The sequence below is a fragment of the Papaver somniferum genome, chromosome 1 (assembly GCF_003573695.1).
Source record: "Papaver somniferum cultivar HN1 chromosome 1, ASM357369v1, whole genome shotgun sequence".
Taxonomy (NCBI): Eukaryota; Viridiplantae; Streptophyta; class Magnoliopsida; order Ranunculales; family Papaveraceae; genus Papaver; species Papaver somniferum.
In genome coordinates, this window is record NC_039358.1 from 84,794,262 (window position 1) to 84,812,951 (window position 18,690).

Sequence of the window (18,690 nt, forward strand, 5' to 3'; positions counted from 1 at the left end):
ACTTAAGAATTTTAGGATAAATTAAAAGAGGCTAATCCGCTGCAATCAAGTTAAATTGGTTAATGATCCACGAAAATACATGACCCTATTGAAATTTTGAGAAAACCCAAATGAAATACATCAATCTAAGAGTACATGATGCAAGTGAAGGAAACATATTCCTTTTTTTTTTCCTTTTTTTTTCTTTCTGCAATTTCCTTATTCGTCGTCTTTTCTTCCAAACTTAAGACATCACTGTTATATTTAATGACTGAGATTATGGATTTGATTAATACCATATCCAGAGAACCTGAATCTAGAATATTAGATTTAAGGATATAGATCTAATTAAGGATTGATTGAGGGTAAAATAGGGATTTGGGGCTAATAATAACAAGATGCTGCTTCGAGAAAAAATAAAATAAGAGTAACAAGAAGAAATCCTGCGACGAGGAAATGGCCGAGAAAAACGAAAAGGAGTTGGAATTCTATCATTAATGTTTTTTCTTCCCCAATCTAAACTGCATTTAATGGGATATTGAATTTCTTCTACATCATCATCATTCTGCATTAAAAGAAAGAATAGAGATACTGCATGATTTTTCCAAACTTGTTAGGAAATTTTGGGATAAAGAAGATTTTAATTTTTCCAAACTCAAAATGTCCGTACCACAGTGGCAATCTAGCCGACACGTTATTCCACTATCTAACAGTGTCATTGACAATCCCACGCTATTTTCAAGATAGTTTTCAAGTGTTTTGATTAATATTTGAATCCAAGAATTGCTGGTCATTCTGAATAATTCCATGTCCCCCACAAAAATAGTTTAACAGCACAATGGCTTGTAAGTGAAATGAATGGCTCCAAATTTACATATCAAAGAAACTAGCGGTTTCTCTTTGAAGCATGGCTGCTGATGGGACGTCTTTGTTGAACAGTCCTCGTGAAAAACGCCTCCGCTAACATCTGTCCGAGACGGACTTGAGCTTCAGTTGTGAGATGCAAACCATCTGGCCCGACTGGGAGTCCATCGGCATCAATGGTCCAAACATTCGGTAAATCTATCTCCAGCTGAGCTTTCCTTACGATTCCTACGAACGGCCCTTCCCCTGACGCCAAAGCAACCTGAACATTAAACAAGACCCTTAATTGTCAACACAATTGTGTAAGTTATGGAGTTCAGCTCATAGAATTGTAATTACCTGAATGAAAGGGAGCATGGGAAGATGAAGATCTTGGCGAACATTCGATATGAATTTCTTCAAATTATGTCCATAAGATTCAGCATCTTTTTGATGAACTGTATCACTTTCCCCTTGATACCAAAGAACAGCCCTTATCCTTCCACCTTCCAATAACGATTTCTTAGAGCGCCTTATGAAGAGATTATACAACGGAGCTCCCTGAGACCACTCACTAATATTTGTTCCACCAACAGCACAAGGAACGAAACCAATAACTCCAATATTACTGGAATCCATCTGTAAAAGTGTATTTGCAAATGCCATACCAGGACCAACACCACAAGTCTTATTGAAATCGATATCTACGTGCAACGGTTCTTGCGCTTCGACCCATTTACGGTGTGAATTGAATCTGATAATTGACTGGTTTGGTTCGCATTCAGCCGGAATAACTCCATCCCAAACATCATTAACAACACCTCCTCTCCCTGCCATATTGCTCTGCCCTGCTAATATGAATATATTCTTGTCCTGCAACGATCTCGACCCATCGGCGCCAACTAATAATTCTGCCGACGAAAGAGATCCAGTGTAAGCCAAAAGAAGAAGCAGAAACTGAGAGTACCAAAGAGAAAACATTCTTGGAATTCTCTCTCTGTGCGAAAGTGAAAGTAGTTTTGAATGATTAATTGTTCCTTGAGTGGTTGTGAAGTACCCTTTTTGAATAGCTTAGCTGCACATGGCTGAAAGCAACCAATCTTTTGTAAAGGGAAGGTTTTTAATTGTACTTTTATTTTTAGGATTTTGGGGATATAAAAGCAAATTTGTGCAGCTGGATTTTGGAATAATGACATATAAATGGTAACACAGAGATCTGATCCAAGAGGAGAATGTTATTTCATTAATTTAAGAAAGATATCAGAGTGGGATACATGATGCAATTAATGTCTTAATTTAGGATATATTGGAATTTAAGGAAGATTGTTTGTCCAAACGTAAATCAACAGCCACCCAAATGGACCCCTACGCCTCCTCGATGTGTCTCAAGCGCTGTTGAAGGAGTGAAATGCCTTTGCTAAGAGTTTGCCTACTCGAACTTCAGCTGGTGTTGTCAAGTGGACGTAGTCTGTTGACAGTGGAACTCCATACGCATCAACACACCGGACATTCGGTAAGTTTAGTTCCAGCTGAGATTTCCTCACAGTTCCGAGGAAATGTCCTTGACCTGATGCCAGTGCTACCTGCGAGCATTAACATTTATGTCCATGAGAACTTCAAATGAAGAAGAAGATCGATACAACCGGTAAATCTTGAAGACTACTGGATCAGATAAAAACTGTCCGACTCGGTTCGACACCGGGGACATCCATCTCATAATCTTAACTTCAATGAAAGAGGCACCCATAACGAATAATACCCCCACCACGGCGCTATCTAGAAACTGTTATCCTCAGTAGAAGAAAACAAAAGCTTTTCACATGCTATTGTTTTCCCCAATGAAAACCACCGACGACAACAATTATAAGAAGACCCGGTGTTTAACTTCATGCGACTATTTTACTGCAGTAATTTAGTCCCAAATTATCCTACCTTAAAAAACAAATGATAAAGAGGATAATGAGAGAATGTATGAACCTGAATGAATGGGAGCTGAGGCAATTGAAGATCAGCACGCAAATTCAAGATGAGTTTTTTCAACTTCTTACTATACATCTCAGCATCTTCTGATGTAACCGTATCACTTTCACCTTGGAACCAAAGAATTGCCCGAATCTTGCCGCCTTTCGTTACAGACGATTTAGTTCGTTCGATTAGCTGATTGTAAAGAGAAGTTCCTTGTTCCCACTCACTTATCTTTGTTCCATGATAGCCACCAACTGCACATGGAACCAATCCGACAATTCCAATGCTGGGATCCAAGTCTCTGATGGTATTAGCAAATGACATACCAGGACCGATCCCACAAGTTTGAGTCACATCGATGTCGAAGTGGAGAGGTTCTCGAGCTTTTTCCCATTTGAGTTGTGAATTGAATCTGAGAATGGATGGATTCGGTTGACACTCTGGAGGAACGATTCTGTCCCATGTCTGATTCACAACTCCTCCTCTACCAGACATGTTACTCTGTCCAGCTAGAACAAATATGTTCTTTTCAATGACCGAATTTAACGATCTAAATCCATGGACAACTTGTTCTGTTGGTTTCACTAACCCGGCAAGAGACAGTAGCAGTAAACATGAGAAAGACAACAGCATAACTCTCTCCATCTTCTCAACTGACTGTTTCTAGTGAGCTGGTGACTGATGATGAGAAAACAAAGAGGGTAAAAAGAGATGGCTATATGCAAAATAAAAAATAGATCTGACTTCATAGAAAATGACTCGCATGATTTTGGACTCAACTTCTTGTCTTGAGGTGAGAAGCAATATACTAAATGAAATGACCATGTATCTGCTAAAACAATAAAAGATAGCAGAGATGTGTTTCCAATATAGTGGTAAAGTTGAAAATTACTGTACCGTAAAGCTTATATCATCCTAGAAAGAAATTTAAATTTTTACAACTCAGATTGCAGTGTGGAAGTGAGAATTCCCTTAGCACCCTTGGAAAACGAAAACAGCCTTCATAGAGAACACCTATTGATTCTATGGGCAGTCCAAGAAAGCAACATTAGTTTTTAAATTTCGATTACTGCCCAGAGAAACCATAGCTAGCACTAGCAAAATTTATAGGAAATATGTTGTCTTAGTATAATAGCAACCTACTAGTTTCACATACAAGTAAAAAGGAATAGAGAAGAACCACATCCTAGCTCTAACTGGCATATGGGCTTCCCAAGATGGGAAAACAAACTAACAAAATGAACATATGTAAACCTAATTCACCACACCATTAATATTTTATGAAAAGAAAACAATAGTTCAACCCCGATTACAGGGTGTTGATCAATATGACATAAGTGGAGAGCCACTGCAGTGAACATCAGAAGCATCTGATATCCTTTGTCTTGGTGATAACGCTGAGTTAGCAACATTGTCGACCTCAATAGTCAATATATTCTTTCTCTTCTGAGTGTCTGACTTTGGTTTTTCGTCTGACACCTCTAAAATAGGACTCAAGGGCTTGAGTTGCTTCTGTTGCTGAGATATCATGGCTTGAGCCTCAGCCACCACTGAGGTGCTTTCATCTGCAGCATAAAGTATTCTCTGTATTGCACCAACAACCTGTAGGTATTGGGAGTTAATAACTGTATTGTGGAGTTTTATAAGCAACTAATAATCAACAAAAGAAACAACTTACAGGTAAGTCTTCAATCTCAGGACACTGGCAAAGAAGCTCAATGTCCCTCAACTTTGCAAAGTAGAAATCCCTCTCTTTCTCAAGACTATCCACTGACAGTTTCAGCTCTGTAATCTGCAGTGGTTTAATATTAGAATCACAACCATCTGAAAGTCACTGAAGTAACCTACAAATCAATTTTCACATCAATCAACTAATATCACCTTTTCATCATAAGCAGGGCCGTCACTGGAGGTGGGTCTGGCCAGCTTAACAGTTGGATTCGTATTGTTGGAAGATCCATCATTCCTTCGGGTGTTGTGAGAGGACTGGGATTTTGAGGGAGCCGTAGAGGGTCTAGTTGATGCTTGGTGGGTCTGTGCAGTCCTCTTACCAACTTCCTTTCCACCTTTACAAGCTTCCCTTCTTTCCAAGGGCTTGTAGCTGTACTCAAATTCATAGTTCCCGGAAAACAGAAATCATAAATAGTCAGACTCAACCGAGATCAATTGACACAAAAATTGTGAATCAATTAGGCATAATAAGCGGTTTTCCTGTCCCTGTTAGGGTGGCAAACCAATATAAACACATTTTCAAGAGGGAACTAATTGCAAATTTACTGAGGTTCTCCAAAACTGAAATTGATCAATAGTCAGAATCATATGAGTTCAATGCACACAAAATTGAGAATCAAATTACGCGTAACAAGTGTTTTGTAGGGAAGCAAACCATCATAAACACGTTTCCCATGAGGAAACTGCTTTCAATTGTAGAATACATTCATTTCAAGTATCAAAACTTCTAAATATCATTTCTTTAACAACTGAAGATTAAACATAGTGGGGCAATGAATCAATTTCAAATAGCTATTACTGATTCGGAGACTAATTCTGAAACTTCCAAAATTCAAATGGCTTTTAAAATGTTGTTAAATCACTTGGACATATTCAATTGACAAATTAGATAAAAGCAAAATCGAAATCATCCGATTTAAAAGAACAAACATTCTAATTAAACGTCAAAAATATGCAAACAACTAGTAAAGGGAGCTAAAAAGGGCACTCCCAACAAGTAAGTAAACCCTATAAGTGAAGAGAATTATTTGGATTACCTGTTCATCATAGTTCCACCACTAACAGAATCACAGTATCTTTTCATCCACTGCATAAACTCTAAGTTATCAAGAGGTCTTTTCTTCACCAGCTTGCTCACCTCAATGTTCTACACACATCAAAAATGAAGAGTAAATATGTAAACCCAAATTCCTAGAAAACCGAAATACGGAGTACAGAAGTATAAGAATACATAAAAGAGATAGACAAACCTTGTTTATCTTGAGTTTATTGAAAACATCTTGAAGAACTTTATAATTGTTGATCATATCATACTCATTCTTTGCATCAAAATTAACCTTGTGCATAGGCACAATCCCTGGATGTACTGAATCCATCAATTGACAGTGAATTGCTCCAGAAGCAGCCTACATATATCAAAAACTCATCCAATTTTAGAATAAACAACAACAATCAAAACAGGAAATTTTAATAGACATGAGATCAAACATTCTAAGGTTTTAGGGTTAAAAAAAAACTACCTCTTCAACTTTGGAGATATTAAGATGGAGAGTAGAGTTGATCCAAGCCAGGATCTCATTTCTACCAACAAAATAAGCAGGATCCATCATCCCTATATTGGTTGCCATGATAACCTAGAAAGGAAGTTTGATCTTTCTTCGTTTGTTCTCTGAAAGGAAAAAAAAGAGAGAGACAGAGAAAGAGAAATTAGGAGAGAGAGAGAGTAAATGGGGTTTTAAAAATGTTGGTAGAGCGGGATACTTTCTGTGTTTGTATAAAAATGAAATTCAAATTGTGAGGCGCTGTATGAGCTGTCAATTGTCAAACTGACCGTTTAACTTGTCAGGCTCTAGAAAGCACTGACCTAACACAAGATAACAAGTGTTCGGATCTCTATTTCTTACATTCAATACGTTTTGGTTTAAACGAGAAACTATATTAACACGCGGCACACAACACCGCTAGTGCTCATATTTTTCTAGGCAAAATTGGGGCCCCGGAAAATAGTTGGAACTCACACTACAAGACAAAAAAAATCATCAAAATCTAATTGGGGTTATCCCTTATCCAAAAAATAATAATGACTAAATTATTCCTAGATCGTTAGTGTTAATAATTAGTTAAGTTAATTACTATGGTTAGATTAAAATCGAACCGTCCTAAGTTAGAAAGTCGTCGATTAATTGATACCTCCGTTAACAACTCAAACCTGCAACTTTTCCAGATTATGAAAAATCGTCATAGTAATATGATGAACACTGACGATTCTAGCAAAGGTCGTCATCTAAAAAAATTCACATTAACGACCCTCAAAGTTAATGACTCCAACAAGGATCGGTAATGGACAATTAATTCTAATATAAAGGCTCGTTAGCTTGTTAGCTACAAAGATCTTCATAGCAAAGGGTCGGTAGCTTGTTAAATACAAAGATCTTTATAATAAAGGGTCGTTAGCTTGTTAGCTTCTAAGCATTTTGGTCGTTAGCTTCGAAGAGTTCTTTAGTCGTTAGCTTCCAAGCACTTTGGTCGTTAGTTTCAAAGCTCTTTGTAGCAAAATCACTTCTTGACGACCCTTATTACTTGGGGCACCGTCTTTTTTTTTTTTCACATGGAGTCATTAACTTCTAAGATGAGATAGTTCGTAAAGGATCGTTATATGTTTCTATGTTTTGGTAACGACTCTAATTTGGAGCCAAAAAAAAAATGAAAAATCATAATTAGGGTCGTTATCTCCCTCCTCATATATCCTAACGATTTTTCATAGTCTCTACATGCATATGAAAAATCGTTAGCCTTTAGGATTTTCGGGTTAACGACCCTTTAACGGTAACTGATTATTTTTTTCTTCGTGTCGTCAGTGAGATAGTTGAGAGAGGGGGAGAAGAGATTCCGTTTTCTTTGTTAAAAGATGAAAATGAAATAGAGGCTTGGGGCTAAGGATGAATAGAGTTTAAAGTTTTATTATTAATGAAGTGCAAAATAGTATTTCACTGCATTTTGGAACCCCCTAACATAAATGGAGTGGGTATAAATTTGGTGAGGCCCCTAATTATTTTCCGGGGACCCCAATCAATTGTTCATATTTTTTCTCCAACTTTTTAGTTTCTACGAGGATGAGCGTAGCCACGTGTCTGTCAATGTAACATTTGGTCGCGCTGTGACGTGCAGTGCATTTTTTTTCCTTCGAAAACCAGAAGAGATTTTGTTACCATTTGCATTATCTTGGGTCACTTAGGTCATCCAGATGTTTCTAATTACTTCTTTCGTCCCAAATTAAATGAGCTAGTTGTAGTTTGCATAATTCTTAAGGCAAGGAGGGAAAAGGAGTATATTTAAATATTTTTTATACTTATACCCTTATAGATAATAACTAGTAAAACCTAAAAATGATTAAGGCAAGGAGGTAAGAGGAGTATATTTAAATATTTTTTATACTTATACCCTTATAGATAATAACTAGTAAAACCTAAAAATGATGAGCGTAGCCACATGTCTGTCAATGTAACATTTGGTCGCGCTGTGACGTGCAGTGCATTTTTTTTCCTTCGAAAACCAGAAGAGATTTTGTTACCATTTGCATTATCTTGGGTCACTTAGGTCATCCGGATGTTTCTAAGTACTTCTTTCGTCCCAAATTAAATGAGCTAGTTGTAGTTTGCATAATTCTTAAGGCAAGGAGGGAAGAGGAGTATATTTAAATATTTTTTATACTTATACCCTTATAGATAATAACTAGTAAAACCTAAAAATGATTTATCTCATACCACGATTTTTCGTAAATTTTATAACGTTGAAAAGCATTTTAAAACATCTACACAACGAATATAAACATGGCCATCAAATTATACTAATTTCTTATAGTAACAATAATCAATTAAAAAAGTAGTTTTAGAAATACCCCTTGATTAGTGAAATAGCTCATCTATTTTGGGACAAAATTTAAAACCAACTAGCTCATCTAATTTGAGACGGAGGGAGTATAATTATAGGTATCAGACACTTCAAAAACTTTAGGACGGGATAAAAAAATCTTGGATCACACTGCCAAAATAAAGGTCATGGTGCATATTTTGAGTGTCTAAATAAAATTTGATTACAGAGCGATTTGAGAGAGAATGTTACAAATTGGTATTGTATGTCGTTGTGGAAATTTTGGCCATGACTTATGAGGCAGATTGGGATAAATGGCCAGTGTATGCGGTGCGAGGAAGGTTTTTTTTATTGTACGAACAATATTTTTTTCGTTTTTTTCTCGAACAAAACAAACTGTATATATTATATAATAATGTTTTAGCTACAACAAACGAACCTGTTAAAGTATCCATTTCACAGAAAATTATTTATATATTCTTGCATAACATCAAAAAACCTAACCAGCTGCAGCAAAACAAACCATGTTTCTTAACCAAGGAAATGAATACATATGGTTTTCAGGTATCCCTAACAACCAACGAACATGTTAAGCATTTCACAGTAAACTATCTACATATTCTTATATAACATCAAAAAAACCTAACCAGCTACAGCGAAACAAATCATATTTCTCAGTAAAGGAAATGAGTATTTCATTCTGACATAATTGCATCAATGACTAAATAAAATTCATTATTTCCGATTTCCATTTACTCGACTTCTACTAGAAATCAATTTTCTTAAACCTAACATAATTTCCATATGTACATGTATTTGTTTCCAAGGTATTCCCTAATGGCAACAAACATGTTAAATAATAAAAAGTACAGTAAGAATGTAATTTCTACCTTGATGGGGCAACAATATAGTAAGTTATTCCACTAACAGGAATGAACTGAGAACCTGGGTATTCAAATTCTTTCCACTTCCCCAGCAAATTCACAAGGAAGTTTGTACAGCATCACCAACCAAGCTAAAGACAGAACCGAAGTACTTGATCTTTGGCGCATGCACTGAACCTTACCTTCTTTGGGAAGTCCGAGTAAAAAACAGTAAAAGATTAGCGAAGGTGTTAGGCATCAATATAGTATTGTATAAATTTAGTGACTTTTTAAAAATAGTATGAGCGGGTTAAAAAGGTGTTATTTTTGATGAGGGACCATCTAGTTCTGTCTGGGTGCTCGTTCGCATGTCTCCAAGTAGAAATTATCGTTTAATCCCATTTTGAGCGGGCTTTGGACGTTTTAATCCACTCATATGAAGCCCGAGACTCTCTAGTCCAAATATCCCCGCGTCCAACAGGTTAGTCCAAATATTGACGAGTTAGTCCAAAAGCTCGTCGATTCCCGATTTTCCGAATTTCTATTATACCCTTAATACCCTTGAACTGATTCCATATATATTTTCAGTGTTTTGACTTCGATATTTGTGGATGTGAGATATGAATTCAATAGAGGGAGCAGGCCAGAGATAATTTTAACAGGCGATTTAACTGTCTCGGAGAGGATTTTGTGGATTTAATCGTTTCTTCAACAGAATTTAACTTCGGTTACTCTCAGATTTGGTGGAAGTGTTCTGAAATCGATTTTCAAGGATCTCATAGTTGAATTCACGAAAGATTGAGAGAGAGAGAGAGAGATTCTGAAATAAATTTTGGATTCGATTTAACGGATTCAGAGAGGTTTTGGTTGATTCGGATTCAGAATTTATTATTTCTGCAACATAATTCAACTTCAGGTTACTTTGAATCTTTTATTTTTTTTTATTTTTTTTTCTGATTTGATTACGATCTTTTTTTTTTTTTGAGTTTATGATATGAATACGATTTGTTATATCTTATTGTTGTATTATATTGATTTGATATTGTTATTTCTTAGCTTTTGATTTTCGTTAAACGATTTTGATTATTGTTTTTTGATTTTTCATTTTTTGTGTTATGATGATTGATATGAAATCGAACTGATATTTGATCGTAGACTTATGGTTTCATTAAGATTAGCTTATATCTTCGATTAATTAATGAAGTATTTGATTTAGGTTTATTGTTATTTGATGTTTGGCTACGGTTAAATGTGTACTTTCCTGTACACTGTTTACGTTTTAGGTTGTTCAAATCTGAAATTGTGATTTGAAGCTTCAAATGTTTATTATTACTTCTTTTGTAATATGTAGAGGTATCAAATATGTATGAGAAGGTTATTCATGCTATTTTGAGTCATGGTGAGCATTCTGCTGCTTTTCGTGTTAATATTTAGAGCATCGTAGATGAATTGAAGAATTTTGAAACAGTGAAGATCTTTGTTTCCTGGGAGTATACGTTTGAGATATATGAATAATGATCAAATATTTTTTGTACAAGGTGATATACAACTGCAAGATTTAATTGCTTTTGTTATTGTTATTAACAATGAAGATTTCTATTTGAATGTTGACGTGATTCTGAAGCATACTTCTCGTTCTACGTCTAGTTGTAGCACTAATTCTGGTTATATACTGCAAATTCTTGTGTAACTGAAAGTCCTAAGCTTGTAAGGGTGGTATATCATGATGCGGACAAGGCCAAGCCTCTGATTTGTGATGAATGGATTTATATTTTTGACAAGATTGTAGAGAATTTATGGGTGGCGTTAAAGCGGTTAGACTTGCTGTTGATAAGTACAAGATGGTTACTGGTTATAAGATTAGTATTCTTAAAATGACAAGACTCGTTTTACTGAAAAGTGCCAAGAAGATGGTTGTTCTTGGAGGATTCACTTTGGGCCTGTGAATGGTGACATTTCTTGGTTCGTGCTGAAAGGTTTTAATGTTCTTCACAGGTTAGTGGCGTTCATATTAGTCCACATTACTAATTCTTCTTTTTGTGATCCACGGTACTTATTTTTAGGCTTTTTATGTGTATGTCCATAGTGGTGTACATAGTTGTGCACCTTATATATGTAGACTTGTTTTAGGTGTACTGTGTGGTGCACATTACTTGTTGTAGGCTTTTTAGGTGCACATTGTGGTGTAAATTACATATTCTTGCTTGGTCTGTGTCTTCTTTCTGCATATGTGGTGTTGATTTTAAGATCTGATTAGGTGTACATTGTGGTGGACGCATTACTTATTCCAGCTTTGTTTTTGCTGTTGTGGTGTTGGTTTGAGGTTCAAGAGTCCTGCGGTGACAACCAAGTTAGTCAAGCATTTGATCGCTGACAATATACGGCGGGATCCTAGTTTAAAACCCAATCAGATCATGTCACTTTTTAAAAAGACTTATGGGTCCAATATTAAGTATCACCATGGCCGTAGAGGGAAAGAAGCCGTATTTGAACAACAGTTTGGTGATGACGAGAAATCGTATAGAAATTTAGCTTGGTATGTCAAAGCCATTGAGGAAACTAATCCTGATAGCTATGTGAAGTTTGAAGTTGATCATGCAACCAGAAGATTTTAGAGGATTTTCATATGTTTCGGTGCCTGCAAGCATACTATAGGTATCCTAGGCCCATGATTTACTTGGACGCTACTTTCCTTACTGGTAGATTCAGGGGTGCTTTGATAGCTGCAACATGTGTCAATGGAAACAACGGTTTTTACCCATATGCTTTTGCTCTTGTTTCCGCTGAAAAGAAAGAAAATTGGTTTTGGTTTCTGGAGAATCTTAAACAAGTGGTCGATGGTCGTCAGATTGTTTTCCTTAGTGATCGTGGAGAAGGACTTTTGTAGGACATTCCAAAAGTATTTCCTGGTTCATACCACATCTAGTACAATCTTCCTATTGGATCATGTGATGCAAATTCCAAGGTCGTTATTGATTTGTTTTACAAAGCTGTTTACTCTTACACAACAGCTAACTTTGAAGAAGCTTTGCGGGGCATGCATGCAATTGGATGTGGACATGTTGCTAATTATATCAGGACTATTCCAAAGGAGAAATGGAAAAATGCATTTTTCCTTGTATGCAGATATACTACTCACTCTTCAACTCTTTCTGAGTCATTTAACAACTGGATTGTTGATATCAAAAAGTTGCCTGCTTTTGCTCTTCTTGATGCGATACGGTGAGTTTAATGTTTAGGGTTTCATTCATTATTTTTTTTTGATGTGTACATCTTCCCTTGTATACATGTTTATCTATATACATTGTTGTACACATGGATTTGCTTGATGTGTACATACTTGTACACATGTTTTATTTGTGATTGTACAACTATGTGTACATTGTTGTACACATGGATTTCCTTAATGTGTACATTGTTGTACACATGTTTATCTGAATTCCTTCTAGATCATTTTTGATTTATATTTTGTGTTTTATTATTTTAGTTTGAAGATAAAATTTTCAACACTAGGCTCACTCCCATATATGAGGCTTTACTAAAGGAAAACATTGACATTGGTTGTACTTGGAGTGTTACTGAGTCCATGTAAAGATTGTATGAAGTACATTCTCCCAGGTCTCATTTTGTATATCTTTTGCAGTAAACTTGTACGTATCACAGGTGGCGAGTTAATGGTTTTTGTTAGAGCAATGCTCGGTCGAACTCGCAAGCGTTGCTATCTCAAGCTTGTTTGTCAAGTTTAGTTGTCAAAACTATAATTCTTGATTTATAGTCTACTTATAGCTATGTCTCGGATTAAGATAAAATGTGTAGTTGAGTTTTAGACTTCACGACGTTCATCGATTGAAGACGAAGAACTACTAAGGGGAGCTTATGGAACTCCATCAACAAAAAGTATGTGGAGACTTGAATTCATCTATTACTCAGAAATCTATTCTATTATATCTCTTATTGAGACAAAAGTCGTATAGCTATATAGACTTTACATTATACACATTTGATATTTCGAGTTGAGTTTAATTCACTTACATATTTCTCGAAATATGTGTTGGTAAGCTTTCGCTTTAACCAAGTTCATCTTTTATTCTTGACGAAAGTCAAAAGATGATCATGTGAAGATCGCCTGGTAACATCTTATATGATTTGTGTGAGACGACAATTTGATGTAGACTCAGAATGTTTCGTATTAATCATTTGATCACTTGAAAATTACTTTGAAGCTAATAGTTTGTGTGAGACAGCTATTCTCGTCTTCCAAGAATGTTTTAATGATTAAAATGGGCATTTAGAACCATTAACCATTGATTGGATATAAAACAATATGCGTACTTGTATGCTAACTGTTGCAAGTGTATTCCAAGTCCGGAAATTTAATATGCATACACGTATGCGTACTGATTCAATAGTTGAAGTCCGGGAAATATAGGATGCATGTTGATTCAACAGTTGCAAGTGTATTCCAAGTCCAGGAATTTAGTATGCATACCCGTATGCGAACTGATTCAACAGTTGAAGTCCGGGAACTATGGTATGCATACCCGTATGCGTACTAATTTCAACTGAGTTCGGTCATGAACGACAGTATGTATGCCCGCTTGCATACTGGCGAACAAGACCAAGTCCGGGAACTTAGGTGTGCGTACCCGTTTGCATACTTGAGTGAGTTAAGTTCTAAAATCGGTTAAACATGTTTACATACTCATGAACAAATACATTTATATAATATGGAATGCAATCTTTGCAAACCGTGTTTATAATGTTCATAAATTGGTTCGAGTGAATCAAAACCGATTTTGCTTCAATTGTGTCTTGTGTACTTCTATGAGAATATAAAAAATCGAACAAATCTATAACTAGTTTCATTCGAGTCATTTGAACTAGTTGTGATTAAGATGAACAAGGTTGATATGAAAGTGTTCATATTGCTAACTTCGGTTAACTATTGTTGAGCCAACTAAGTGTACACGTTGAGGTACGGTTACCCATATCTAAATGAAGGTACATTTCATTTGTGTGTAACAATCCAAGACCATCTAACGGTTGAAAGATATTGGCTTGAATCTTAAATCAGGTTTCATCTAACGGTGAATATTGAATGCTTTGTTACCAAGGTAATATTGATTGCAAACCCTGATTTGAAGACTATATAAGGGAGAACTCTAGCAACTGGGGAACCTAATCCCTACACCTCCTGTGTGATACTAGTTGCAACTAGAGTCGATTCTCCTTTAACCTAGGTTTTTCCTAAAACCATTATAGGTTAACGACTTAAAGAAATCATTGGGATTCTGAAGCCAAACCCCCTTATTTTCTCTTTAGTTGCGTGTTCTGATCTTACTTTGTTCTATCGTATTGAGTACTATCTTCTATAAGATTTGCTCGAGATTTATCTCCGATAGGTAAGATATAAAAATCAATCACAAAGCTCTTCGTCTCATTCTCTGTGGTTCCACAATATCTTGTTCCGCTACCATACAGTTAAGTTATTGTGAGGTGATTGATATTACTAGGTTGTTCTTCGGGAATATAAGACCGTTATATCAATTGGTTCCTGTTCACCTTTATTTCTCAAAAGACGGAACAAAAACTCGTAGGTATTTCTGTGAGATACAAATTTATATGTTCAATAGACTTTTCTGTGTGAGACAGATTTGTTTATCAAGTCTTCGACTTTGGGTCGTAGCAACTCTTAGTTGTGGGTGAGATCATCTAAGGGAATCAAGTGCTTAGAGTCCTGTTGGGATTCAAAGACGTGAGGAACGCGACTGTACCTTAATCAGTGTGAGATTTGTTAGGGCTCAACTACATTCCAATCCGAAGTTAACTTGTAGTAGGCTAGAGTCTGTAGCGGCTTAATACAGTGTGGTGTTCAAATCTGGACCAGGTCCCGCAGTTTTTTGCATTTGCGGTTTCCTCGTTAACAAAACTTCTGGTATCTATGTTATTTCTTTTCCGCATTATATTTTATATATAATTGAAATATCACAGGTTGTGCGTAGTTCAATCAATTGGTAAATCCAACCTCTAGTTGCTGATTGAAATTGATTGACGCTTGGATATTGGTATTTGGTACCATCCAAGTTATTTCTCATATTAATCCGGCTCACAGATTCCATCTTTTCGATTGTAGATTGATTTGAGAAATTGAGATACAACTCTCAGATATATTTTCCTTGATTGAGTCTGACTGTCTAGTTGATTCTCTTGGAATTATATTGGTGTTAGTCCATACAGATTTCCTAAACGAAATATTGGGTGTGGTTGTTAGACCCCCACTTTTGCAATTGGTATGAGAGCAAGGAAACACGTTTAAGACCTCATAAGTCTGTGTTTGTAGCAATCTGACTCTATGGACAGTTGTGTTATCTCAAATAACGCATCACCGGTTCAGAAACATTTTGATTTGGTTCAAAGCTCTGCTTCCCCCTGAGAAATCTTCCTCATCCTCTCCATGGTCGGAAACTATGTATAACTGGGAAACACGTCTAGATGAACTGTTGGATGATCTTTCGGATGAAAGTGATTCAGACGATGGATACGATATTGATGAGGAAGTCTTTCAATACATCAAGCTTTTTGACCATCTCATAAAGAAAAAGAAGTCAACATCTTGCTTGGATCAGTGTCTGACTCCTCTCTGTCTAGAAAACAAGAAAATGAGAAATCTCTTTAAAGGCTATGATTGTGGATATAATCTCCTACAATCTCTTCTTAAATATCGAGAAGAAGATGTGCGTTCAAAGAATTCTGAATGTGAAAATCTTCGTCGAAATATCTTTATGTTGAAAGAAGAACTTGCTGAATCCGAAGCTAAATGTAACTCTCAACAAAGTTGTTTTAGAGACAGAGAGAACGTTTTTCTCTCCCAAGAGAAACAATTGGAGGATGAGCTTTCTGCTTCTCAGAACAAGGTAATTATGCTGGAGGAAACCTTGAAAAAGTTTAATCTTAGTTCATCAAAATTATCCACTATGCTGGGAGCCTGTATGAAACATCGTGATACATGAGGTTTGGGATATGAAGGAATACACGCTCCAAGCAGTAGCAAGATTAATTTTGTTTGTACTAAAAGAAACTTCCTGCAGAAAACTTGCTCTAATAGCAGTAAAAAATTACCTTCTGCAGCAGAAGCCTCAACAGACAAAGGAAGTCAACCTCCTACTGCTATGAGAAAGATTAATAACATTCCCTTCAGATGTTATTATTGCGAAAACAAAGTCCATCTTGAGAAGAGATTTCGTTTTCGTTTGTCGAATGAAAAACTTCATAATATTCTTATATGGATGTCTAAGGAAGTAATCAAACCGGTTTCTCATATTACTGGTCTTAAATGTCCAACTCTCAGACAAGAAAAGTGTTGTGATAAAAGTGATGTGATGAGCCAAGCCTTGCCTGTAAAGATAACACAAAGGCTTTCTACAATTGTAAAAATAATTGTCTTATACGGACAAATGACTGCTTTGTTGATCCAATGAGTAAGAAAACTTCTTTAAACTCTTCTTCCGTGACTAAAGGAAGTGTTGGATCAAAAGCGCCAATCGTTCCTGAGTATACTCATATCAACAATCGTGTTTCGGAACTAAAGACCAGTATAAATAGACTCAAGCGCAGCATTAAGAAGGCAAGGAAGGCGGCAACTACATGTATCTCTTGTCCTCCTCTCGTTAATTCTCTTGAGACTAACTCTATTGACTTTCCTGATAATACTCAAGAAATAAAAAGGGAAAATGTCAATACCCTTGATGAGCTATATGCTCGTTAAATTACAACTTGACTGCTTACAAATATGCATCCTCTTTGAGACCGTGTGAGGATGCTCATAATTCTCAAGAAGCTCTTCTTCTTGAAAAAGTGGTCTTTGTTGTATCTGTTTTTCGGTTTATTTAAAAAAATAAAAAAATAAATGATCATCTTACTGTTGGGCCTTGCTCAGGTTAATTATTACATGATGTAATATAATTGATCAATAACTCTTGAGAAAATTATCTTTGTTGCTCACTTTGAGAATCTTCGTTTCTCTCCTTAGTGACAGTTGATTTGTTGACTTCAACAATTACCTTGTGCTCTATTTCTGAGATAAGTTGTTCTGTCTTTAGAAGTATGAAAATAGGCTCCATTTGGTTCTTTGGTTTTGAACCTGGTTCATAACCACGAACGTTCGTGCACCCGACCCTTACCGAACGTAAATGAGTAACCATAGGGTTTCCCTATGAAAAACTCGTATATATATCATGGACTCCTTCTGATATATACTCACTCCGTAACATCAAGATTTCTTGTAGTATTATGGTGTGCACAATGGATGGATGCAAAAAGGAAGACAAAGTTGAAGAGGGCAAAGTCATTGAGTTTCACCAGAATCCTGTTTTCATAACCTGCTACCATGCGGTTTATCATGAAAACGATCTTCCAGTTCAGATGTCATCTCAATTGGTTGGAAATCTTCTTCAAGATTTTGAGTTTGTTCATGGTCAACTTGAAATTGCAATAAAGAATCTTGAATTTCTGAAGATTGAACTGAAGAAAGCAACTAATGAACTTGTTTTTGTCCGATCCCTGGTTGCTGATTATATCTAAAGTTTTATTTTGTCTAGGAAATTTCTTATGAGAATTTATTCTTGTGTTTTAAGAAGGATAACAAGGGTTTGGAATAACATATATTGTGATTACACATAGCTATTGACAATGACTTTCATCTTGCAATGTTTTTAGATTTATTTATTTAAATTCTAAGTTATTTGGAAGATGATTTTGCAATATTTAATCTTTATTGGTTTTATATATTTCAAATAATGTCATGGGATATGTGTGTCTACGTCCGTGAACTATGATTGTCCCATATATGTCAAAATTTAAGTCTATTATGTCATTATGCAAATATTGATGGAAAATAGAATGAACTTTTGATGTCAAAGATTAAGTCTATGGTATCATTATGCAAATATTGATGAAAAATAGAATGAATCTTTGAATATTCCACAGTATTGATCTTTCCCTGATCAACTTCTATGTGAAAGTATTGTACGGCTCTGTAAGTTTTCTTATGTTGAGCATTTCCGATTAAATTAATCATTGAGGTTCCTTTGTGGTTAATTTAATTGAGTTTTCTGGATACAAATTCATGTTTCATGTGATTTGTTAATGTCCAAAGAAATTCTTCTTTTCTTGCAAAAGTAAGGTCGCTCTTGTTTTTCTTTCGGGAATAACATTTTATGGGGGAGAGTTCTTAATTGAACTTGTGCTTAATTTCCAAATCTTTGTGGGAGTGCGGTTATGGAATATTTTAGGAGTTATCTTGTATCTTTATAAACTCCTTGATGAATACACTAAGTTTTGACTATGTGAAATCATCGAAACAAAGTTGATATGTTCCTTTGAAAACGCGGGGGTATAACAACCACACCCAACATTTCTCTTAGCAATCTGTATGGACAAA

General features: G+C 35.8%; 4 protein-coding genes across 4 annotated transcripts; 1 reads left to right on the forward strand and 3 right to left on the reverse strand.

The window, feature by feature from the left end:
• Positions 1 to 600: 600 nt before the first annotated feature.
• Positions 601 to 1,910, reverse strand: LOC113293012 (probable carbohydrate esterase At4g34215). Its single transcript, XM_026541797.1, has 2 exons — positions 1,183 to 1,910; positions 601 to 1,105 (listed from the first exon to the last, which is right to left on the reverse strand). The coding sequence occupies exons 1-2, from the start codon at positions 1,801 to 1,803 to the stop codon at positions 866 to 868; spliced, it is 861 nt and encodes a 286-aa protein (XP_026397582.1). The 5' UTR covers positions 1,804 to 1,910; the 3' UTR covers positions 601 to 865.
• A 129-nt stretch (positions 1,911 to 2,039) lies between these two features.
• On the reverse strand, positions 2,040 to 3,545 carry LOC113293021 (probable carbohydrate esterase At4g34215). The gene is made up of 2 exons (XM_026541805.1): positions 2,800 to 3,545; positions 2,040 to 2,405 (listed from the first exon to the last, which is right to left on the reverse strand). Exons 1-2 carry the CDS (start codon positions 3,430 to 3,432, stop codon positions 2,208 to 2,210), a joined length of 831 nt encoding a protein of 276 aa, XP_026397590.1. The 5' UTR covers positions 3,433 to 3,545; the 3' UTR covers positions 2,040 to 2,207.
• A 491-nt stretch (positions 3,546 to 4,036) lies between these two features.
• LOC113293000 (microtubule-associated protein RP/EB family member 1C-like) lies at positions 4,037 to 6,256 on the reverse strand. Its single transcript, XM_026541788.1, has 6 exons — positions 6,039 to 6,256; positions 5,769 to 5,924; positions 5,556 to 5,665; positions 4,669 to 4,888; positions 4,466 to 4,579; positions 4,037 to 4,389 (listed from the first exon to the last, which is right to left on the reverse strand). The coding sequence occupies exons 1-6, from the start codon at positions 6,144 to 6,146 to the stop codon at positions 4,111 to 4,113; spliced, it is 987 nt and encodes a 328-aa protein (XP_026397573.1). The 5' UTR covers positions 6,147 to 6,256; the 3' UTR covers positions 4,037 to 4,110.
• A 4,791-nt stretch (positions 6,257 to 11,047) lies between these two features.
• Positions 11,048 to 12,477, forward strand: LOC113346821. The gene is made up of 4 exons (XM_026590350.1): positions 11,048 to 11,193; positions 11,575 to 11,787; positions 11,907 to 12,081; positions 12,178 to 12,477. Exons 1-4 carry the CDS (start codon positions 11,048 to 11,050, stop codon positions 12,475 to 12,477), a joined length of 834 nt encoding a protein of 277 aa, XP_026446135.1.
• Positions 12,478 to 18,690: the final 6,213 nt, after the last annotated feature.

What these genes read in the sequence shown, in the direction of transcription:
- LOC113293012 (XM_026541797.1), bottom strand. Translation starts at nt 1,803, where the DNA reads ATGTTTTCTCTTTGGTACTCTCAGTTTCTGCTTCTTCTTTTGGCTTAC. An exon ending in CCATGCTCCCTTTCATTCAG is followed by an intron (nt 1,106 to 1,182) that starts GTAATTACAATT and finishes TTTAATGTTCAG; the next exon opens with GTTGCTTTGGCGTCAGGGGA.
- LOC113293021 (XM_026541805.1), bottom strand. Translation starts at nt 3,432, where the DNA reads ATGGAGAGAGTTATGCTGTTGTCTTTCTCATGTTTACTGCTACTGTCT. An exon ending in CTCAGCTCCCATTCATTCAG is followed by an intron (nt 2,406 to 2,799) that starts GTTCATACATTC and finishes TAATGCTCGCAG; the next exon opens with GTAGCACTGGCATCAGGTCA.
- LOC113293000 (XM_026541788.1), bottom strand. Translation starts at nt 6,146, where the DNA reads ATGGCAACCAATATAGGGATGATGGATCCTGCTTATTTTGTTGGTAGA. An exon ending in GGTGGAACTATGATGAACAG is followed by an intron (nt 4,889 to 5,555) that starts GTAATCCAAATA and finishes ATTTGAGTACAG; the next exon opens with CTACAAGCCCTTGGAAAGAA. An exon ending in CTGAGATTGAAGACTTACCT is followed by an intron (nt 4,390 to 4,465) that starts GTAAGTTGTTTC and finishes CAATACCTACAG; the next exon opens with GTTGTTGGTGCAATACAGAG.
- LOC113346821 (XM_026590350.1), top strand. Translation starts at nt 11,048, where the DNA reads ATGGGTGGCGTTAAAGCGGTTAGACTTGCTGTTGATAAGTACAAGATG. An exon ending in GGAGGATTCACTTTGGGCCT is followed by an intron (nt 11,194 to 11,574) that starts GTGAATGGTGAC and finishes TGTTGGTTTGAG; the next exon opens with GTTCAAGAGTCCTGCGGTGA. An exon ending in TCGTATAGAAATTTAGCTTG is followed by an intron (nt 11,788 to 11,906) that starts GTATGTCAAAGC and finishes AGCATACTATAG; the next exon opens with GTATCCTAGGCCCATGATTT.